Source organism: Salarias fasciatus, chromosome 7, assembly GCF_902148845.1.
Source record: "Salarias fasciatus chromosome 7, fSalaFa1.1, whole genome shotgun sequence".
NCBI classification, from domain to species: domain Eukaryota; kingdom Metazoa; phylum Chordata; class Actinopteri; order Blenniiformes; family Blenniidae; genus Salarias; species Salarias fasciatus.
This window is the reverse complement of record NC_043751.1, coordinates 24133747-24157298: the sequence shown is the minus strand read 5'-3', so window position 1 is coordinate 24157298 and position 23552 is coordinate 24133747. Positions and strand designations below refer to the sequence as shown.

The following is a 23552-nucleotide window of genomic DNA, read 5'->3' as shown; positions in this document are numbered from 1 at the left end:
ATAAATGCAGTGGAAAAATGTGTGCGACTAACTGTAGTTGTGATTTTCTCTTTGCCAAATTTACAGTAGTGTGGAGTCTTGGAGTTAACAGTGGACAGCTCGTACGCAGTGAGCTAACCTTCACTTACGCTGCCGATGCTAATTTGAGCCACTGTGCACACAGGTTAAAGCTAATATTAACTACAGTGGATTATCCTTGATGGAGGATGGAGTCAGTTCAAGATCAATAAGGTTAAGACCAGTTAAGACACTGGCATCACCTGATGCTAATGCTAAAGCTAACCAGTGTTATAGTAGTAACGTGTTATTCAAACCAATACAGACATATATTTAGGACACAGAAAGTTTTATATTTTTTAATGAAGGACCAAAGAGAGCCCGACCATAAGGACTTCAGAAGCAGGAGTGTGAGGAGATATTGAAGAGAGAGAGGGGAGAAGAGCAGATATGAGGTTTCAACTTGTGGAGTTCTGCTGGAATGAGCCGTCTGGATCTCTGTGGGAAAACTTCATCTTTCTGATTTTCACACACAATTCAGAAACGTGCTGCTTTGAAACAAAACTGCCACTGACTCACATTCAAACCTTCTGTCAGGAATGTGTGAGCTGTGTGGATGTTTGTGTGTCTATGTCTGTACTTGGTTTTCGTACACTTGTGTAAGTTTATTAATGTGTTTGAGTGTGTACATGTGTGCTTCAGGTTTTTGTGTCGGAGTGTATTTGACTTTTTGTGTATATTAGGGTGTATCTGTGTGCTAACATGTCTGTGTCTGTGTTGAAGTGTGTGTGGTTCATTCTTTTGTGTGTTTGTTATGTTTCTGTTTTGTGTGTCACTGTGAGTTTGTGCTTTAGTGTGTGTAGTTGACTGTGTGTATCAGTGCAAGCTTGAGTCTGTACATGTGCAAGTCAATGTCTCTGTGTGTGAAAAATACACACAGACACTGACACACACACTGTGTGTGTGTGTGTGTGTGTGTGTGTGTGTGTGTGTGTGGAAGGTGGGACTCACTGTCTGCTGCCGTGCTGCCGTTGGGCAGGGATCCCAGATCAACAACCATCCCGTCCAGACAGACGTTGAGTTCTCCTCCTGCTACAACCGAGCCTTTGTTCTCCGTCTGCAGCACCAGACTCAGCTGCACGTTCTCCACTAGAGGGCACAACAAGCACACAGCGAGGGTGAGGCGTCCATTCAAGACTTTCTGAAATCTAAAATCTGTTTTCTACAAAGATTTTTTGCTCTAATTAAAACAAAAACATTTTTAGAAATGTCTATGGTTTTGATTTGAATAAATACAAATAAATTCTTCAATAAATATTTATATTTTTTGAAGTCTTTAACTTCATGTACAAACCAGTCCTTCAAAGTTTTTGAGGTCACAACACGACACAGATATTTTTTCCTACGTATGAGCTGTTTAGGGTGGATGTGTAAATCAGACAACAGAGAGAAAAAAACTGAGACATCAATTTAATCAAAAGATGGCTTTGTAGAATTTTCAATGATTAAATTTCTTTGAATTAATTTTTTAGTCAGATTTTCTACACGGGAGGTTTTTAGGTAAAGTGTGTGAATTATCAAACAGAGAAAATAGGATTGAGGGCAGACTTGAACTGAGACAATAGTTGTTTCTTGGGATGTTTTAGAGTCTAAAGATTCAGATTATGAATATGATTTTTGCGCTTGAGACCCCGTTCACATAACAACGTTTCAACTGTTTCAAATTGCTTGTGTTTTAATTGGCTCCCAGCACAGTTGTTATATAAAGGGACCTGAAAACCCGACGGATGCGTTGCGTTTTTGCTTGAAAACGTTCTAAAACGTGGTTGGCGTTCAGTTCCTTACTTTTGCCATCGTGTGTGCGCAGCGTGTCCAGCAGGTCGATGGTGGCACTGCCCAGCAGCTCTTTTCTCAGGGTGTGGCAGCTCCACAGCTTCAGATCCAGACGACTCTGAGGTGTCACATTACTGAAACACACACACACAAAATTACAATGACTCCTGCCACCATTAGAATCTTATTCAAACAATATACAAACTCATCACCATTTTGATTTAAAACTGGACTTTTTATCTGTCATACGACAGAAGAGAAATTAAAATAATCGACACTGTGAGGGCAGAGTGAGAGTCACTACAGCTCTCTATCTCTGGGGAGAAGAGAAAGGAACTGGTACAATCTTGAGGAGCATGACGGACAAATCATTATACTGAATATGGGAGCCATAACTTCAGATTTTAGACTGGATGTCTAAGCAATGAGATCCAGAACCACCAGTTTCAACCTGATTGATGTTCCCATGGGGAGGAGGGGGGCACCACAGATCCTGAACATTGCGAAAGTTTGTTTTCTCTGAGCCCATTAAAGTTAAATATCACATTTGGACAAGTAAAACAAAACATAAAGAGAGTAGTGATTCTTCCTGGGAAAATGTTTGTGGTGGGATTGGCTTCATTCGATATCTGGACCAATCACAGACCAGAAGGGGAAATGATGACAACTATTGAAACACACACATATATATGTATGTTTAAACTGAGTATAAACTGTGTGTGTGTGTGTGTGTGTGTGTGTGTGTGTGTGTGTGCGCGTGCGTGTCTCTCACAGGGTTAGATCCTCATTCCACTGCAGTTCGAGGTGTCCACTGCGTTTTCCTGTTTTTTTGGTCTCGCTGGTCAGACCGTCAGCCGTCACCTCCACGAAGGAACTGAGCCGGGAGTGGCGGTTCGGCAGCTTCGGGGATTGTGGCTTTGCTGACACCACTGCAGGCACAGGCACAGGCACAGGCACAGGCACACACACACACACACACACACACACACACACACACACACACACACACACACACACACACACACACACACAATTTAGCAAAAAATTTGAGAAAAATCATCTTTTTTCAACACACTCCACTCAGCCAGATTTGTATTATTTCAAGTCAGAATACCAGAACAATCTCAACATGTGAGCTTCTCTTTAGAAAATATGAACGTTTTCCTCACTGAGAGGCTTATTTAACAAGGTGAAATGATCGGATTCTCTGATTCACTGTGTTCAAGGTGTGATGCGTCAATGACAGTGTGAGTAAACAGCACCATCTACTGGAGCACAGTATTGACACACAGGTTTCTGAACCAGATCAGGTGCCACATCAAAAACTATGTCCTGCTCAATCAACATCATGTTAAATCTCCTCAAAAAAGAAAGTTGATCAGAATCTTTACTAGTCACTTCACTTTTCAAAATATTATCTGAAGAGACTCGACTGTTGATTTCTCCATTTGATCAAAATACAATGGCGTGAAATGAAGAGAAAGCATTTTCAATTGATGATCTGATGCTCTGTAATCTTATGCTACGTCTTGCTGCAATAATGAAGCTGTGAGACCAACTCAAACAGAAAGAACTTTACCAAGAAACTAGTTACTTTTTGTGTGCACATTACAATAAATTGTTTGTTACCTTTCAGGATGAGCTGAGACTTCTCGGACGTCTGGACACTGCCAGGTCTGCTCACACTGGCAGCTGCCATCACATCACAGCTCTGTAACACAAACACACACAAATCAAGAAGTGAAATAAAAACCAATGTTGATTTATGATGACTCTGTAATGATTCACTAGTTACTTCCCAAGGCGAAAAAGTCACAACACTGAAACAGCCCACGGGCGGATCTACTCCTTTCAGCAGGTTGAATAACAGCAATACAAATGACTGAACTTTTGACTTCAATATAGGAGTTTGATTACAGCTGATAAGACGTTTAACAAAACACACCCAACGCTCGAGTGCAACTCGCTCTGAACAAAACACAAAATGACACGAAAAAACTCTTTAAGATCAAACAAATTAAAAGATTTCTGAGCAGACCAAACTCCCCAAAGTTAACAGATTTTTTTTTGTTTGAGCAGGAGCAAGGCAAAATCTACAAAATGTATTGAGAGAGTATAAATTAAATGAAAGAGCAGAAGACACTGAATAATCAAAAAAAAAAAAAAAAAGAAAATATATACCAGAAGCAACCAAAATGATCACAACAAAAAAGGTTTAGATGAATGTACAAAAATTGCGGTGGTGTGGTGGTGTGAGGAAATAATAAAAATAATAGTAATGAATTTTATTCATGATGGCTTTAACTTTTTGAATCCCAACGCATAAACATGTAGAAACAGTATAACAGCAAAAAAACAGCCAAAAAAATCTGTGATAGCATGAAAAATATATCACTTAAAAGTTAACCAAAGAATGATAAAGGTTGTCAAATACGAAACTCTTTAAAAAAAAAGGAACGTTTCGATGATTTTTGGAGCTTAGTCGAGTTGGTCAAGGAGGAAGTTTCATGTCTGGGAGGCAGCAGGGCAGAGAGGCCCCCCCTTTACTCATGAATAACTTGAGCTGCAAAGTGTTGGAATGATCATTTTCTCTGTTTCATGTCAAGTTTATTATCTCTTTTAAATGTAGTGGAATGTCCTTATTTTACATGACCTTGTACTTGGTTCCTGGTTACATGAAGTTTTGAGTGAAATCGATTTTATGTTTTTGTTCCAGAAAAGCTTCATGCGACATTTTGAAAATGATATCTGTTGTCACATCAGAATCAACATTTTAGTTTAGTAAAAGGCTTCAGCTTGATTTAAAAGATGAAAAAAAAGGGAACAGAGACAAAAATTAACTGAATGCAACTTTCTTAAATAAAGAGGAACATGAACACAAGTGGTCTGTTAACTCTTTTTTTTCCCCAGCATGAGCTTCCTTGTCTACCGCTAGTTTTCATTATGTGCATAGTAATGATGGAGGGGGTTGCCATGTGATTGGTGCTATTTTTCTGTCACATTTGGATGTTTTAATTTAATCATTTTAAGTGACTGTGATTATTTTGTAACCATCACCTGTTTTCTTTCCTTCCTAATTTATGTTATATTTATTGTGATGATTTGGTATTTCTTAATCTCTGAACTTCCTTCTGTCTTGGAACCTTTTGCACGTCACCTCAAGTCTGTTCTGGGTGATATTGTGTCACATTTAGTAAATTTAGGGTCTTGTTCTGACTATTTTATGAATATTCTGCATCCAGGATTTGCCCTAAAGTGGTTAATAATGGTACTGTCTGCTCTGTATGTTGCTGTTCAATTAATGTGCTTTGATCACGTCGTGTGTCATATTGATCATTTCCCAAATGATTGGGAACAACAAACATCTAAATCTTGTCAAATATGACCGTTTTTATTTGTCTTTGGCACTTTGGTCGTTCTTCCTGGCTTTGTGGTCCATATGTAACCAAATGTCTGTTTTATTTCTCTTCAGGTTTTATGTTACTGCTGAGTTTTTTTAAAACAGACTTCAGTTGTTTGAGATGACTTTGTGCTTCGCCGTTTGATTTGTTCTGTCCATCAAAAGCACATAGTGAGCCTTCTTCATCACTATCACGTTGAGCACAGTCAGAGGTGCAGCCTGCACAGGTGGATGCTGGGAAACTGAGGTGACCTCAGTACACACACACACACACACACACACACACACACACACACACACACACACACACACACACACAGTCAGCCCTGAGGCTGGAGGTGGTGTGTGTGTGTGTGTAGGAGCTGCAGCATCAAGGTGACTGCTGCCGGCTCCTCGTCCCTGCGATGGGGAGGGAGGTCACATGTGACCAGGGCTCCACCTCAGACATTAATGAGGCGTGTTATCAAGCACAGCTGCCACCTGATCTCAGATGAAGATATGCACCAACAACCACCACCTCCTTCATCCTCCTGTGTCACCCTTGTACTTGGACTGACCACAGAGTATCCACTCGACCTGCTGCAGAGTGCGAGCCACACACTGAACACCACATTAATAACCCTTTAACTATCTCCCCGCCCCACCCCCGCATCGCCCCTCCCCCTTGAGTTGATCCAAATACCCCCTGGCTTGAAAAATACCCCCGGCTGGTTGCGGACACAAACACAAACACGGAAGATGATGAAGGGGGTATTTCAGCTCAGCTGCGTCAAAGTAGACAAAGTCCACAGGGAACTTCCTCCTGACAGTTTCAGAATAAGAGCAAACAATGGCACTGTTCTATTCGAAGTGAGGACTGTAAAAATGAATCCCAAAAGTCACCAGAACAACATTTAAATGTACATCTGTCCATATACATGGTGATTTCTTCAGGTTGTCATTTTAACGTGTTTAAAATTAATTCATCCAAAAGCAAACTTCATTGAGTATCAAATATCAAACTATAGGTCATGACAATAGAGGCACCAATACTTCTTTCATGAAGGATGAGTACAACTACTAACCTTTAACTACTTGCTGATACCGAATACCAAGCCCAAAAGCTCTTTCACATGTAAATATACTTTATGAAATCACAGTCTTTAAGTAATTTTTTTCTGCATCTAGGTATTTTAAGTATCATAATTGTTTCCCATACTGTAAAATGCCCTTGATATTACAATATAAGGTTTACAGTATAAAAGTGTTTGATTGGCACCAAATTTACCATAACATACAGCGAAAGCTGATGAACATCTGACTTCAAGGTCCAAGAGAACATGTGGTTCTTGGATGGAAAGTGCATTCAAGACAGAATTTGATCAGAACAAATTATTACATGAAATCTCTAGAACTCAGGGTTAGGGTTAGGGTTAGTGACTCCCAACCATTTTGAGGGACTTAAGTTTCTACCGTTGTAAACCTAGGCAACTCCCCACTATACTCAGTTTACAGTTTCAAATTTTCATTCACCACTTTTTCCACCACAAAAGATACATTCAGCTCTGATGCTGTCCATTGCTTCAATGAAGCCAAATTCAATGCAACTCTGTTAGTACACTGACAGGTACAATCTAAGGATTAATCTTTCACTGTAGTGAGCTTACCTTGGTGTTTATTGACACTTTAGTATATGTTTTTTTTTTCAAATAGTTTCTATACACCTTTAATGTAAATGCTTAAACTGAATAGTTTTGAGACAAATGAACACAATGCTTACCCACCTATATTTGAGACACAGAAGAAGTGCCCTTTAAAATACTATTTAGAATCAAAAGGGCTTCACAAACCGCTACCACCTCCATGAATCGTTTGTGCTGTTGGAACATTAAAACTTACATCCTGCTGGCACTATAATTTAATTCACACTCCTTTTACTGATTACTCTTACTACACTTTGGTGACATTGTGAATGTCATTAAAGATTCTTATGTTATACACAATTCACTGACTTTGTACATAATTATAGCTTCAGCTTATACTGTATCTGATTCTTGTGAACTACACTAGTAGCAGCAATCCAACCAACAACGTAATTTTTCAGGGAGAAAAAAAAACATGTAAACATATTTGCTCTGTCTTATTTTGAAGGGGAGTGGGTGTGACGTAGCTAACAGTGGTTCTCTTGCCGCACCGATGCTAGCTGTTAGCCTCCGAGCTCCGCAGGATTTTATAAAAGGACACGCCGATAAAACCCGCTCTGACCGCCCGACATCGAGCTGAGCCGGCCCAGAAGCCGCTCAGTCCGCGCCGGAAGCCCGCGGCCGCACTGCCACGCAGCCAGCTGCGGCTGAAATGAGCAGTTCGTCGGTGTTTTTCGTACCTTTTTTCATCTGCGCTCCGCCGCTGCCGCTACTCAACTCTCATTTCCGCCCCAGTGACGGCACCACGTGACCCAGTGACGGCACACGTGATCCCACGCTCGTCTTCCTCCGCGCGCAAGGGAGTGTGGGACGTAAACAAAAGAAACTCAAACAACAAAAAGTGATTGAGAAAATTACAAAAAAGTTTGCATTTACTGAAGAAAATTGAAGTGACAATGCTGGAGATGAAAAACCTACACCTAATACCCAATTTTGAATAAGATAAAGAAGCTAAAGAAAATATTTTTTTTTTTTGTGAGCTGACACTCTCCTTGGGAAAGTTACTTTTAAAAAGTAATCATACTTCTTTAAAAAAGTAGTAGTTTTAATCAAAAAGTACCAAATTACCAGGTAAAGTAACTATTACATTACTAAAAAACGTGTTTAAATATGTCAAAGAATTTGGATTCTCTCTTAATGGATTTTTAAGACACGTGTTCCATTATTTATCACAAAACTGAGTATATGATTAATGAAATGAATGGACACTTGACAAAAAAATTACAAACAGGAAATGCTACAATAAATTATTCAAATGTTGCTGTGATAATATAAGAACAATCAAATTTGATTTGTAACTGGATAACATTTCAAGATTTGTAAAGGAATAATAAAATGCAATAGATATATGCCAATAGATGTGTGTACTTCCATTTCAAAGCTGCAATTGAACGACCAGGGCTGTATCTCTGTCATGTCTTCTTTCTCTATGATGTCATCATTTAGAACTTTCCCGAGGAAGAGTTGGCAACAATGTATCGGTTTTAAATGATGTCATTATATAATTTTAAATGAGATATGCAAATGAGCAGTTATTTAAATTACACGTCATTTAGAACGTTCCTGGCTGAGGAATTGGCAACAATGTATCAGTTTTAAAGCAACATTTTTTTTCTTGTCTTTCTTACAAAACACAATAAAATGCATCATATTTAATTCAGCGAAGCATTTCATGTAAATATCATTTCACATTATGCACTTTCATTTGATTTTGATTTGAAAACTTTATTTCAAACGTAAAAAAAAATTCATTTAAATTATGACATTGTAATATGTATAGCACAACTCACCATTCAATTCGATTCAGATTGATTTATATAGTACCACTCGTTTATATCTTTTTTTTTTTTTTTTTTTTTTTAATTTTCATACTTTAAACCGAGGGGGTGGGGGGTGGGGAATGTACTTTTGCACAGTACTGATTTTTTTTCTGTACACAAAAATGATGCTCCACTATGTCAGCTGGACACTCCGGTGGCGGAAAACCAAGCTGAAAGCAGTGAATTATAGTAACAAAACCCCGCCTCATATTATTGTCAGTAACGGTAACCATGTTGTTATGCTGGGAAAAGTAATTACTCAGAATGCTCTTACTAAAAATAATAATCTTGTTCGAAATGCCATTCATTCCATCACTGCAATACACACCCATTTTAAAGTCCAAAAAACAGCTGAAAAAGTCAGAAAAGTTAAAAGCTCATGGTTTAAAACTGGTAAAAGAGAGGACAAAGCTCTCACACCCAAATAGTGGACACATATAGAATTGTGTTAAAATTTAAACTAAGTATTGAGCTTAAAGTATAGTAAAGACTCAGGCCTCATCATCACAATCCCATCCACTCTGAATGGTAAAACATTTTTTGTGGAACAGTTTGGTGAATCGCTTAAAGTCATCATTTGATGATCACCGAACCGACACTTAGCTTTAGGCTGCTAATATCCTGTTTAATGCAAAACTAGCTGCATCCTCCAACAAAATGAAAGACATTCCCCTTGTAAAAATAAGATGAGCCTGAATCTATCACTCTGATTCAGAATACTGAACAAAGGTGAGTTCACTTTTAGAACATCTTATCCCCACTCCCTAAAGTGTAATGCTTCATTAAAACATTGCTCAAGTCTACATGCAATGAAGACAAGATACACTGAGGGAAACCATTAAAAAGGGACACAAGTTAGTTTGCCAAGTAGCCAGCTACTTTAATTAAACAATTCAACACAACTAATACAGTACTTTTGAAAGAAGTAACTAGTGATGGTACACTCACAGTACAAAGTAGACTGTTTTCCTTGAGGCAGAAAACTTCTGTAAGCATAATTCATTACCTGTTGTGAAATATTTACATTAAAAACATGGCAGAGACATTTTTCTATCCATCTCATTCACTTAACAACACAAGCGGTATCATCTGGAAGTAGTCAGTAAGCATTGAAATGTGTTCAGACGTTTTCCATACACTGGATTAGTGTTTCATACACTGGAATCTGAACATCTGGAGCAGCGATGTCCAACCTGCAGCTCTGTTCTCTGTGTGCATGTATGTATGGGTTCATTACAAAAACAGCCAACAGCACCCACTTGGAAAAATAAATCCTTTTCAAAATGTTGCTGCAAGAACAAAACTTTTCCGAAGCCAAAAAACATAAATGATGCACTTTGACATCAAATGTCATCTAAATGGCATCTAAACCCTGAACACTCCACAGGTGTTGAACAGTAGCTGCCCTCTGCTGCTCTCAAACGGGCTTAAAGCAATACAAACAATCTCATTGTGTACTACTGTATACATGAGACAAGTAATTGCTATGTTTTTCTGGTAAAATGTTTGTTCCTGTCAATACTGGTTTAGACAAACACTGGTTAAAAGTAGCCAAAAAGCCTTTTTTGTTGTCACTGCAGCTCCAAAGTTCCAACATTTAATATCTGATACATTTAATTAGTTTGTATCATATTTCAGTTTATAGAGGGCAGAGATGTGGATGCCCGGTGTCTCCTGGATGTATTGCTGAATTGAATTGAGGTCGGAGAGATTATCAGACTGGATCTTTGTCCAGAACCGAGTTCTTTTTGAAAGTCATCTCCTGAATGCAAAGTTTTTCATCAAGTCTGCAGGAGGCCTCCATGGTCGACTGGCAGCTGTGTTGAAGGCTGACGGGAGCGATGGGGGTCAAAGACGTAGTGGTCGTGAAAGTAGGTGGTCACGGCCAGAGGAGGCCCCAGAAGCAGGCACAGCCACACCAAACCGTTGCCGTAGTTTCCATGGAAATATTTTCCCAGCAATAAGGCAACCAGGAGCTGAGAGAAAAATACACAGGGTTAGATATTCAACCCACACATCAATCATAATCACATCAAACAGGACAATTTGAGGTAGTGGGGCCCCGTTTCCATGACGACAGTTTTGCTCAGTCTCCTTGCAGACTGTACAAGGGGGAGGAGCTATGAAATCAGGAGCAATATACTCCTGGTAGGCTCACCCAAGACAGACAAGTCTGGAATGGAGATCGTCTCACCTCAATCACCATCATTATGAAGATCCACAGACGACAACAGTGCAGCGGCAGAGCGATCAAATACTGCGGAGAACAAGATCAGAAGAAACAGTAAAGAGATTCAAGGCTGCTAACGAGCTTCAGTGAGCCTGAAACCAGAGGAGAAGATCTGGGTAATTTCGGTGTGTAAGCCCTCCAAAGAGCAAAATCAGACTGTACCTCACACAGAGCTGCAGACATCAGGAAGACCAGCAGCTCAGCCTGAGACGGGGGAACATTTCTTTCCACCAGCTGACTGTAAACGTGTCTTTATAGAAGTGGGAAAACAAACCAGCACAACCAGAGGGAGATTTATTTTTGTGTTCTTCGTCAGTTATGTGCAAAAGTAAACAGACTACGAGGAAACTGGGGTTGAGTTTGACATTTCTGCCATTTATCTGGACCCATTCCTAACTCAGCAGGAGGGAAGAAAAACACAGGATTCGACGTGAGGCGCTGCAGCCTTCATTTCCTCCTAACGGCAGCTCCAAGTGTGAATTTACTAACACTTCCTTTCTTTTGAAATATTCCTTGGCAAGACCGTGAACTTCAACTTGTTCCCAATGGTATGCAAGTGCCTTACACTACAGCGTGTTAATGATTGATGGATTTCAAAAAGGTATGGTGCTTTTTTTAACTGCTTCAGCAGTCTCACACACACCAATTGCTGCCATGTTAAGGCAATCGCCGTCTCCTGGGGGCAGTTTGATGTTCGGTATCTCACTCAAGGACACTTTAAAAAATGGAGGCTCATAGCTGAACCAAATGCAAGAGTGGAACGAACTCACAACTGCAATATATATGGGGATTCTGATGAAGATGGATGGTAACGGTCCAAACATTATATACCTGTCGCACCATTTCTGAAAGGGGACGTTCCAGTTCTTCCAGAAATCTATCAGCGTTGTTGCGTTCCTGTAAATGATACAGAGAGAAGTGTGGCCATGTAGTGACGCTGCAACGAACGGACCTCAAACAACCTCTAATTGCCACTGACCACCAGTCGCCATAAAAATGCCGATCTCCGAACCGCAGCAGCTCGGCGCAGAAGTTCAGGTAGGAGTGAGTCAGAAAGAAGAAGAGAAGCCAGAGGAAGTGTGTCGGTGCCTGACGAGAAACCACACAGGAAACGCTGCTGTTTTATCATGCAAATGCTCTCATTAATCCCAACTCAAACACGCTTTATGTTTTCATTTCAGAAAAGTTCTTCATGGTAATGTTCTGTAAATCACTGTTATCGTCCATCTACTGAGCATGTGCAGAAGAAGTATTCACTACGGCCATGGTTACTGGAGAAAGAGCCTGAACGTATCCATGAAGTGTTATTCTTACCCATTTTCACTGAGACATATTTTCAAAAGATTCCACTTTGGGAGCGGTTTGAAAAAGTTTCATTTTCACTGAAATCTTTGCCAGTGTAAAAGGTTTATTTCACTATTTTACATATTTCACGTCTACTCTGACTCGGGAAACTCGGAAGACCAAAAAGTGGTTTGCACTCTCGCAGAGGCATCAAGTGGGCCAAGCAGCGTCAGAGAAGCCGCCGCATCGTCTCCTCAGTCTCCTTTGTCTAGCAAGTCTCGGATACATTGCGGAAATGTCGTGGAGACGTCTTCCCAGTGTCCTATGTCATGGAACAAATCAGTCTCTACAACATCGCCACAACTGAGGAGACGTCTCTGTGAGGTCCCCAAGGCCTGCTGGAGACTGGAAAATGCTTCCAAAAAAATCAAACCCGTTTGAATTTCCATGGTTTGGTTTTCCATGGGCATGGTTTGGCTCGGACGCAGGGCAGAGAAAGACAGCTGTAGTGGCTGCAGAGAGGTGTGCATGATAATTGATGCCCCCCCCCCCCCCCCCCCCCCCGGGCCAGTAGAGGATTTAGGGCAGCCGCTCTAGCAGACAGGGAGGACAGTTGATGGACTGCAGCGACGTCGAGCAGCGGACAGCAGACGTTGGGGAAGCTGCAGGGTTTTCGTGCAGGAGGCCGCCTGAAAGAGGGCCTTCAGCTGTGGTGTTTGGTGTCACCTGGTGGTAAATCTGAAAAGGCTCTCCAGGTGGCGGTTTTTTGTGTTTTGGCAACCCAAGAACTGAATAAAAGGCCTTGAAACCACAAAGGGATGTATCAAATCACTGCTTCGGAGCTCACAGAGGGACGGAGATCTGCTTCTTAGACCTGTTTCATGACAAAGGTGTTTGGAGCTGCTGAAAATTCAACTTTTTGAAAACTTTTTGAATACAGTGGAACTTTATGGAAAAAGCCTTGTGTTGGCGTAAACAACAAAAGCTGAAGCAGCCGTAGAAAGTGCAAACTAAAGTGTTTCTGTCCACACGCGAGAAGGATTCAATTATAATGTAAAGGAGCTTCGATTTTTCTCTGCATGCATGCGCACATGGTTTTATTATACAAACGCAGCACCCACTAGTGGCCCCACACGAAAGCTACATCACTTTCACTGTTTTTGCCATTTCCGTGTAAACGGACACCACTTTTAAACATTGCCATGTAAACTTGAAAGTTCTCTGAAACAACTTGTTTTCACTTGAAACACTGAATAAACGCAGCCTCACTCTGGATAAGTCAGGTGAGCAGTGTCTTGTGGGTTACTCTGCGAGAAAATACCGAATAAAAGACAAGATCAACTAACATAACCGTGGATTCAGGATGGAAGTGATTATCTTCGTGTAGTTTTGACACTATGGAACATGTTTGATCCAAAGTGAACAGAGACCACTCACAGCCAGTCCCACCAGGAGCTCCACTCTCATCGTGGTGTCCATACTCTGCGTGGAAGAAGATCAAATGTCAGACGCCTGTCTCCCAGCCATCTTTCATCTCTGATGCTCTCTGTTCAGAAGGACTCGGTTCCACTCACGCAGAACGAGGTCTCCGATCTCTGAAATATCGGCTCAATCCACTGCAAAGACATGAAGTGAAAAGAATCCAGGTTCTAACTTCAGACTGGAGTTACTGTGAAAAGGACTCGAAGCAGCTGCTGTACCTGCTGCACGATGCCCACCATGATCTGGATCAGAACCACCTGAATGATCAAGATGAAGAAAACTGGCTCTGATGGCATTCAGTACAAATTACAAGAAAAAAGATAAACATGGGTTGAGCAGTCAAAACGGAAAGGTCTGTGTGGGCTCACCCCCTCGAGCAGCCTGTGCAGCAGCTTGTTGACTCGAACTCGGGGGTTACAGGGGAAGCTCCTCTGGTAGCACAGAGTGGGAGCCAGCAGGAAGTAACAGAGACCTGCAGAGAGGACAGAGGACACGTCTTCACCAGGAGACACGGACGGACGGCGGGAATCATCTGATCGTGCTGCAGTTTCACCCGTGAAGGTGTGTTTCTCCTCATGGCCGCCCTGCATCCCCCCTGAAACACAAAGCTGACTCTCAGTTTGAGAGGTCGTCTTGATGGGTTCGAGTTGCTCCGAGGTTTTTACCTGGACGAGCCCCGCGGTACCAGCGCTTAGCTTCCTGGTACGAGTAAAGCTTCAACCCAAGAGTGGTGTAAAACCAGAGGGAGAAGAAGGCTCCACCTGGTGGACGACGACACCAAACCAACTGTAACTCCAGGCTGTTAAACACCACAATTTTCAGATGCTAAAGCGAGTTTGCAAACCATGACATAGCTACTTCAGGCTAGTTTTAACTAGTCTAGGACTTGCTTAAGGGCCTTAACTTCTTTTGAATTAGAAAAAGAAGTGGTTACCTGTGGATATTGTTGGCACATGGAGAACAACCGCTGCAGGGAACACCACTAGGAGGCCAAGGTTTGTGAGATGCAGACGGTGAGTTACAGTGGGGGGAATCAGTCCCTGATGGGAGGACAGAAAGGTTTTTTGTCATTATTATTATTATTATTATTATTTGAGGATGACACAAAGACTCACAGTGTAAACTAATCTTCTGGTTCTTCGCATATCTTTGAGTAAACTTTGATCTAAATGTTCACTTGGACTATAAAACGAATCCTCACCTTTTCCTGGAGTCTCTCCAGGAGGAACGACACGAGAATGAACATGCTGGAAGCTGGTAGGAACAGAAAGACTTTTACCTCTCAGCTGAGTGACAGAATGTTGACCTGGTATGTTTTTATCATCCCAGAGTGTCTTACCCAGTAGGAGGTTGACCGATGGCCAGTTACAGTTGTCCTCGATCATATGCCCCAGAACCTTTTTGACATCTATCAAGAACCCGTATCTGTGAAGAATTATCCACACATTCATTCTTTTTTCAATTATTCTGTCTCAAATGTACCTGCCAGCATCGATCTGATCAATTCTACGGAAACTCGTTGAAGAGTTTTTTGCCTGCAGACATTGTTTCCTTGGACTGACTTACTGAATGAAATTCTCCAGAAACAGGTGAGCATGAGTCAGCACCTGAAAACCAGAGAATTGAGTCATTTTCAACCCAAAACTCAAAATAAACTTGACTGAGAGCAGAAGGAATGCAACACAACACGAGCAGAACACAAAGGACGGCAAACACGATGACAGGAAGTTGTCAGAGAGAAGCTTTTGGAGTGAAGAGGGGATGAATCTTGGCCCTGCCTATTAAATATGTTCACACTAATATTGGGTTGATGAGTCGGCATGAACACAATTCAATTGATCTCAGTGAATATTTCCACAGGCAGCAGGGCAGAAACTGACCAGGAGGATGATGATCCAGTTGAGGACGCCTCTGTAGCCGGTGAAGCTGCTGTTGGAACTCAGCAGAGAGTCCTGGACGCTGTGGCAGCTGCACACAAAACATGTCTCAAGTCTTATTCAACAACAACAAGCTTTGATATTTTGGGGTTTGTCACATCTCATTGTCATCTGCTAACTGTTTTGGGGGATTATTTCAAACATTGGACTTGGACTTTTTGGTTGATGGTGACAATTTTTTACTTAATTTCAGTTAGCTTTATACTATTTTCAGACGAGTCTTGATCTGGCTTTTGATTGTTAAATGAGTTTTGGATGCACTTCAGACTAGTTTTAGAGATGAAATTTGACTGGTTTTAGGTTAGCCTGGAATGAATATTGGTGAATTCTGGAGCGGACCGTTGCCATGCCGGGTTTGACATACTTGCAGGATAGTTTTAACTTGTTTGGAACTGGTTTAATTTGTTTTTAAATGTTTTAATGGGCTCGCCCTACCTTACCTCTTTGAGCTGCTTCTCCCTGACACTCCTGTTCGATGCCTCAGGTCAGCTGATTGCTCCTGGAGGTACCCTGGTCCAAACGGAAGGCTAGTTTTGGACAGCTCAACGCTGATTTCTGAGTAGTTTAACTAGTTTAGGACTTGTTTCAGGCTAGTCTTAAATGATTGGCTAGTTTCAAGCAACCTTTTGACTGATTCCAATTTTGATAGGTGTGGAATGGCAGTTCTGAAGTAGCTTTAAACTGTTGTTTTGAAAAATTTTACTAATCTTCCCTGAGAACATGGCAGCTGCAAAAAGTGTCCAGCTGCTTAAACCCAGCACAATTAAATGCAATTTGAAGACATTTTACAGCTGTTTCTTTGCTTATCTCAATCTGCTGGAGTCGGAAGAAAGTCACCATAGCAGTGGAGCAGAGGGATGCTGGAGATCATCGAGGCTTTCGACGGCTGCAGCGTCACAGAGGACATCTTCTCCAGCCGAGGAGGAGGAGCAGAGCCTCTTCCTCAATGCAGCCATCCCTCCTCAGTCTGAAGATCGCACTCTGAAATGTCACATTACTACAGTTTTAATGATTTCCAAACTCAGCAATAACTTCAGTCTGAATATCCTTGAAATAAGGTAAATCAAGATGAAATATTGTCTTTGAAATAAAACACTTTAAAAAATGTTGAAAAACAGCAGTAGAAAAAGAACAGACAAATTAAACTATCAATAAAACTCAACATTCAACAAAATCATATAAAATGAATTAAAATTACAACAAATAAAAACAGAAATATAAATAACAACAAATATTTAAAAATAATTAGAACAAATATAAATATCATGGAACCCGTTTTACAAACATACTTTGTTGGTACATCTGGACTTTCAATCAGGTGTGGAGCTCTTTTAGTTTTTCATCTTTATGACCTCCGAACATTAATAAACAAACCTGCTCCGTTCCTGGACTTCGTCCTCACCAAACCTCTGCTGGAAAACCACACATTTAAGCTTCTCCGCCAATTTCTACGTTTATCCAAGAAAAACACAAAAAACCTCCGACATAAATCAGTGTCAAAGCAACTGTCGGTCAATACGGCAGGAATTCTAGTTCATAACATCACTCCGGTTGACTTAAAAATGATTATTTGAGAGCTAATTATGTCTTCAACTGCGTAAACATTAGCATTAGCACGAAACGTGTAAAATAGAGAGCTTCTGTTGCTGTTAAGCAGATGGAATATGAGCCGAAATAAAGAGCTGTGCACAGATATGTCCGTGCACGCCACATAACATGCTGGAGTCACGTTTTATACGTGGTGCTAATTAGTGAAATCTAAAATCTGCAGGAATCTGAATGGAGTTCCGTGTGACCTCCAGAGAGGGGCTTACCTGGCTGCCTCATTGAACACAACACGCGCATCCTCCGCAGCTGGTCGGTGAATGGACATAAAAACTATATATTTAAAAATTATTACATTCACAAAACATTCACAATGAAAGCCTCCACGAAGGAAAGAGTCTGAATTAAAAATAGTTTTTTTTTTTTTTTACTATATATTATTTTCATTTTTGTTTCTTTATGTATTTTTTTAAAATTAGTTGCATATGACAGTTACATTCACATAAAGTAACATGTTTAATTAAACAGTTAATTATGGCAAATCATAGTTTCTGCTAAAATGCAAGAAAAAATAAAATATGAAATGTATAACATTGAATTGATATAAACTGACTACAAAAATATTTAAAATTGAAAGGATAATAGTACTTTAATTTTGCAAGTCAGCGATGACCTGTTTACATAATGTCTTAAGTGGTAAAGTGTAGTTTTTGTGGTTTCATTTCAGAAAAGTTTTGTTTTTACACTGCAACGTTTTGAAAATGGACCCCGAAATCCAAAAAAGTGTTGCATTTTCACTTGATAACATTGCATAAAAGGCCTGAACACTTCACTGAGACTTTGCCCTTATTCTCTTTTATATTAGAGAGACTCAATTTACTTTTTTACCTTTAAAATATATTCTCAATATATACTATACTCAAAGCCATGCTGTCAGAGTGAACTTGTAAAAACATACAGAATACAACATTTATAGAAGTTTTATTTCACTGTATTTTCCACCAGAAGATTTCAATAAAATCGGCTGTAATAATTTTCCATTGTAATTATGTTTTTTATGAAAATATACACATTTTCATCATGTATAATCTGCACAACAAAGAAAAACCATAAAGTTTAAATTCAATTTTTACTGGTCTGGGCAATTGGAGACGAAATTAGATTGAATGTGGATCCTGATCTCAAATGACTTTGACACCCTGGAATAAATGTTACATTTTAACTGAGTTTTCATGACTAAATTAATCAATATCACTTTTACTGAATATGGAAATGAGAAAAAATATTAAAGGATTGGTATAGTTTTATGTTGTAGCATTTTATTTTATTTTTTCAGCTAAACCTGAGCTTTTTTTCCTCTGATACAGTTCAGTTTTATATGGTATTCCGTAGCATCTGGTTTTAAATTAATCCACATGGTGACTGAATGAAAAAACTATAAAAAGGCTTCGGAGGAAAGAACTCGCTGGATTCACAAATCAGATTTATTTAAAAAGGAACAGAACACAAAAAAGTTTCAAACATTACAGACGCAAAGATATCTAACTCATTGATTTTAATCACGCAGCTCCAGTTCCAGACACGCTGAACCCATCGGCTGAGCGAGACGCTCCAGACGGGACGGAGGTGCTCAGTTGATGGTGAGCACGTCGCTCTGGATCTCGTGGCTCAGCTGCGTCTGCAGGTCGCTCAGCTTCTTCTTCAGGACGGCGAGCGCCGACATGACGATGGTCTCCGGTCGCAGCGAGCCGCACGACTCCACGTTGTAGTAAAACCTGCACACAGATGAGTACGGTACCTATTTTTAATAACGCATTACATTAACGCATACTATATGTCATCGGCTATAAAAAGAAAGTTTTCTAATCACATTTTTATCACTATAATAAAAAAATTTTTACCCCTAAAAGTCTCCTCTCACCTTTCGGGCTTCCCGTTGGGGTCGTAGGCAGCCTGGACTTCATCCTCTTCGATTTCGGAGTATTCGCTCTTCGGCCTGAAAGTCACAGCAACGGCTCGTCATCGACTCGAGAGCAGAAGCAGTGAAGGGTGAAAACACGTCGAGACGTACCACTCCTCTGGTCGCGGGTACACGGTGTGCCGTAGAGCGTTGTCGGGGTCGTACTCGAAGGACACGCCCGCCGTCGGGTTCCACTTGGCGTGCTCCTTACCGAAGCCTTTCTTGGCATACGCTCGGAGGCGGAGCTCCTGACCTTTCCGGAGCTTCACCAGCAGGATGTCTGCAGAGAACAGGCTGATCGATCAGTTCAGCTCAGTTTATTTGAGCATATGTTGAACAATCAAGCAACAAATTCACAAAATAAAAAGTAAAAAGACATGACATAGTCATACAAGGCTCAAAAGGAGGAAGCAGAAGTAGATACTTATTAGGGCTTACCCCTATTTCCACTTTCACATTCATAGCTGCATTGTCGGCTATTTACATGTCAACTTTTGTGACAAGGAGGAAAATAAATAAGCAAATACGTGAGAAGACAACCATAAAGATACAATAATGATATCAGAGCACATGGACATGCGCCACACACACGGTGTGTCTGGGCATGCGCATCAGTGCTTAGGTGTAATATACTATATGCATGCACCTGCATACCTACGTGGATGTGCATGTGCATAACTTGTGTAAGTGCAATGTTGTGTAATTCCTCCACATGCTCACGTTTGCATACGAAGGTAAGTGTTATACAGCAGTGAATCTTAAGTCAAGTAAAGCCAAAGAGTGTACAGTTTTTAAAGATAACCATAAACAATCCGCAAACCGTAACAAATACTGTTGGATTAATTGCTACATATTTCATTTATATCGTCCAAATGATGGTAATTCTATAATAGAGCTTAATACATACATTATATAAAGACATATTTTACAGCAGACTTTCATCAACAGCATATCTCATGAATACATTTAATTTGTACAGTTTTTTTAAAGCTTGCCAATAAGGTAGTGAATTTTAAAGAGTCATTCGATTCATTCCATAAGTCAACTCCTCTTCGGGTGATAAACGTACTTTTTAAATTGGTACGAACCCGCTGTTTTTTAAAATTCGTTTGTCCTGTCAGATTATATTTAGGATCTCTATCAAGGAACATGCTCTGAATATTGATCGGAAGCAGTTTCTTCTGGGCCTTGTACATGATTTGTAGTGTTTTAAATTTCACTAGATCTTCAAATTTCATAATCTTAGAATGCAGAAAAAGAGGTTTCGTATGATCCCTATAACCAGCATTGTGTATAATCCTAACAGCCTTTTTTTGCATGATAGAAATGTCATTAACATTGGTTTTATATGTATTTCCCCATACCTCAACGCAGTAGCTAATATATGGTAATATAAGCGTACAATAAATTGTGAAAAGCGCCTTTGAATCCAAAAGATGTTTTGATTTTCTCATAATTGCTATAGATTTAGCCATTTTATTTTTTACAGTTGTAATTTGTGGCTTCCAGCGTAATTTCGGATCAATAATAACTGCAAGAAAATTATATTCGTTCACACATTCAATTATTTCATTATTTATTAGTAATTTAGGTTCCATATCGATTTTCTTGTTACCCATTACCATAAATTTAGTTTTTTTGAGATTAAGATCAGGACAAGAAGATATAGTCCACCGAGGAACAGGCGTGGCTACTCACCATCCTGCTCTACGTAGTCGTTGGGGTCGTTGTCTCGGCTCCTGGAGGTCACCTGGACAGGTCACAGCACAATCAGATTGTTTATGTGAGTTTTACCATTTCTAAGTTGTTTTTATAGCTGTTAACATAACACTGATACACTGTAGTGAGCTCAGCTCACGCTCGCAAATACTTGTCTGGATGCTTTTTGATCCTTCGATGTCGGCTCTTCCTATTATAGTGAATCAGAATTCACCAAGCGTTGGATTGTTCACCCGCTAATGGGAAACGCGAGCTGGGATTAGACCGTCTTGAGACGGGTTAGTTTTACCCTACTGATGATGTGTTGTTGCAATACTAATCCTGCTCCACAAACTGGCACAGATTCATATTTACTAGCACTAAGCAGCATGTTCCCATGAGGACAGAGCATGACATGTTTCCATGGTTACCGAGCATGACAACATGTTTCCATGACTACTGAGCATGATGACAAAAATCCCCAGTGTCCCCATGTCAACATTGAGACGTTGTGTATTTGTGGATGAGACTGGACCTCAGTAGTGTTTTGTGCAGCTCATTAAACCAAATAAAGCTTTCTTAAGTGTACCTTTGCTGAAGCTACTGCAAGCAATTTTTAGATTTCAACATCAGATTTTTTTTTTTTTTTGGCTGTTCTACAGAGGAACTCCTTTGTATAAGACATAGACAAAGAAAATCTTAATGTGGTTCTGAGTGCAGGAGCTGTATTGGAGACAGCTGGGTGGAGATTCGGCTTTACCGCCTTCAGCCACAGGACGGACTCACCGGAATGACTCGCGGGTTGCTGGACAGCAGATCGCGCGAAGTGACGTGACGCGTCTGGTCCTCGGTGCACCGAACGTCGAGCGTGAGCTCCACAGAGCACTCCGGACAGAAGTCATCGCAGGTACAGTCCTGCAGCGCCAGCACACGTTTGATTATCATCACTCTGTCTCCGGATCAAACTTACTGTCTCAGTGAAACACTGAAAGTTTAATGACTCACCCGAGAATACTGCATTTTGTCCACGATGTCGTCGCTGGTGAGCGGTATGAGGCCTGAAAACACACCACACACACACATATATGTGGATGCTGCACACTCCTCTTGTTACATACAGCACAGCTGTTGGAGATGTTAGAATACACACCGACTCTGTGTGCGATGAACTCATCGTGCAGCACCGAGGAATTGGCATCAATCTGGATCCAGTCGATGGCTGAAAAAAGGAGGTTCCAGTTCAGACTGTATCACTGTCACCAATACTGGTCAATTTCCCAGGTCTGCTGTTGATCCCACACCGTGTCAAGTTTTCTTTAACATCTCTATAGATCTAATTTCAAGCAGGCAGAACTTTGGACCCCTCCCATGTCATCGTACCTATTGTGGGAACTTCTGACATGAAGACTCGCCGGATAGAGTTTGCCACCCTGAAAGAGTAAAAACAGGAACATTAGAGGTAAATAATGAAACGCTTAAAGTCTCATTTCACAAAAATCATGCCTCAATTTAGTCTTTAAACTGCTTGATTACCTGATGTAGCTCCAAAACTCAGACTGCATGATGGTTCAGGTTGCAACTACATATTATCTATTTCATCAATTTATCAAGAGTTCATTCAGTCAAAAAAACTGATCTTTAAATGCTTTATTTAGTAGATTCAACTAGATAACTCGATTGTCATAGAAAACTCAGAAGAAAAGACTTAAAGCAAGATACATTCATGTTTCAACTCTGGTTTGGGGTTCTTCTGGAGCCATTGAGCAATTATTATCAAACAACCCTCTTAAAATATCTTTCAGATTTTTTATTGGTAATTTGATAATAAGTTTTAAATTACTAGATCAACTCATTTTGAGAACCCGGGAAGATTTCTAAACAATTTAACTAACAAATTTGGGAAAATCCCATTAAAACACAAATCAGCTTGATTCTGGTTCTATTTTAGGAACAAAAGCTGCAGCAAATCCTCAAAAGTGATCGAAGGATCAGTGTAGAAAATAAAAAAAATACTGAAACACTACTATTATGAAGGCAAAACCACAAATATAACCCGTACTTCTGTCTTCACTGGCTTTATCTTTCATTCACTCGACTTGTGGAAAAATAAATGATTTCTTGTAATTAAGACTATTTAAGCAGCATGTTGTTTTTTAAAGCAGTGTTTTAAGGATTGAATTCTGCACAAAATATTTGTTTTGATGCTGAGCAGAATAATGGCTGCTATGTTGCTCACACTCTCTCATTGAGGGGTAAAATATCAAGTACTTACGCCAGGTCCGTGTTTTCAATGACGAATTTGACATTTTCGTCTGTGAGCTCTGTGATTTTCACCGTGGGCTGGTTAGCATACGGCATTTTAGAAGCGAAAAGACTCAAAAAGGTTAAAGAAAAACACGAGTTCACTTCACCGAGCCGAAACCGCTGCGGCTCAAAGACGACACGGAGGGATTACCGAGCGCTGATTGGACAGGAGCTGTGAGAGCGACCGCTGATTGGCTTATATCCGGTAAGAGGGCGGGCCTTAAGTGAATACATCCGGGTCATACTTTTCTGAATAAAAGTACCAAGCAATGTATAAAAAACGTAAAGTCACATTTTTTTAATGATAAATATTTGTCTAAATGAAAGAAACGGTGAAATGAACCAGGTTCAAGTCTTTATTTTATACCAACTGAATGAAC

At 40.3% G+C, this 23552-nt stretch overlaps 3 protein-coding genes across 4 annotated transcripts in view; all 3 read right to left on the bottom strand.

Moving 5' to 3' along the window:
• The window catches only part of LOC115391246 (NEDD4-like E3 ubiquitin-protein ligase WWP2), a 51140-nt gene extending 43481 nt beyond the window's left edge, over positions 1-7659 (bottom strand). For both annotated transcript variants that reach the window (XM_030095364.1, XM_030095365.1), the window contains exons 1-5: positions 7593-7659; positions 3460-3541; positions 2603-2759; positions 1843-1964; positions 1009-1146 (exon numbers count right to left, since the gene is read on the bottom strand). In XM_030095364.1, the coding sequence (XP_029951224.1) occupies positions 1009-1146; positions 1843-1964; positions 2603-2759; positions 3460-3529 (487 nt within the window). In that variant the 5' untranslated portion in view covers positions 3530-3541; positions 7593-7659. The remainder of the gene's footprint in view (positions 1-1008; positions 1147-1842; positions 1965-2602; positions 2760-3459; positions 3542-7592) is intronic.
• Positions 7660-10224: 2565 nt separating this feature from the next.
• LOC115391259 (diacylglycerol O-acyltransferase 1-like) lies at positions 10225-16638 on the bottom strand. Its single transcript, XM_030095381.1, has 16 exons — positions 16503-16638; positions 15609-15696; positions 15295-15335; positions 15068-15153; positions 14930-14982; positions 14663-14768; positions 14394-14489; positions 14097-14260; positions 13947-13985; positions 13821-13862; positions 13684-13728; positions 11942-12051; positions 11794-11859; positions 11125-11212; positions 10927-10989; positions 10225-10708 (listed from the first exon to the last, which is right to left on the bottom strand). The coding sequence occupies exons 1-16, from the start codon at positions 16619-16621 to the stop codon at positions 10514-10516; spliced, it is 1401 nt and encodes a 466-aa protein (XP_029951241.1). The 5' UTR covers positions 16622-16638; the 3' UTR covers positions 10225-10513.
• Positions 16639-18680: 2042 nt separating this feature from the next.
• LOC115391270 (DNA-directed RNA polymerase II subunit RPB3) lies at positions 18681-23292 on the bottom strand. The gene is made up of 9 exons (XM_030095396.1): positions 23141-23292; positions 22249-22298; positions 22019-22087; positions 21874-21926; positions 21655-21783; positions 20869-20920; positions 19282-19450; positions 19132-19206; positions 18681-18985 (listed from the first exon to the last, which is right to left on the bottom strand). The coding sequence occupies exons 1-9, from the start codon at positions 23224-23226 to the stop codon at positions 18841-18843; spliced, it is 828 nt and encodes a 275-aa protein (XP_029951256.1). The 5' UTR covers positions 23227-23292; the 3' UTR covers positions 18681-18840.
• Positions 23293-23552: the final 260 nt, after the last annotated feature.

Excerpts from the sequence above, each read along its gene's own strand:
- LOC115391270 (XM_030095396.1), bottom strand. The coding sequence starts at position 23,226 with ATGCCGTATGCTAACCAGCCCACGGTGAAAATCACAGAGCTCACAGAC. Across the intron at positions 21,784-21,873 it reads ACAAAATGCAGTATTCTCGG|GACTGTACCTGCGATGACTT; the intron begins GTGAGTCATTAA and ends CTGGCGCTGCAG. Across the intron at positions 20,921-21,654 it reads GCAACCCGCGAGTCATTCCG|GTGACCTCCAGGAGCCGAGA; the intron begins GTGAGTCCGTCC and ends TGACCTGTCCAG.
- LOC115391259 (XM_030095381.1), bottom strand. The coding sequence starts at position 16,621 with ATGGCTGCATTGAGGAAGAGGCTCTGCTCCTCCTCCTCGGCTGGAGAA. Across the intron at positions 13,986-14,096 it reads TGCACAGGCTGCTCGAGGGG|GTGGTTCTGATCCAGATCAT; the intron begins GTGAGCCCACAC and ends TTGATCATTCAG. Across the intron at positions 12,052-13,683 it reads AGCTCCTGGTGGGACTGGCT|GCACCGACACACTTCCTCTG; the intron begins GTGAGTGGTCTC and ends GTTTCTCGTCAG.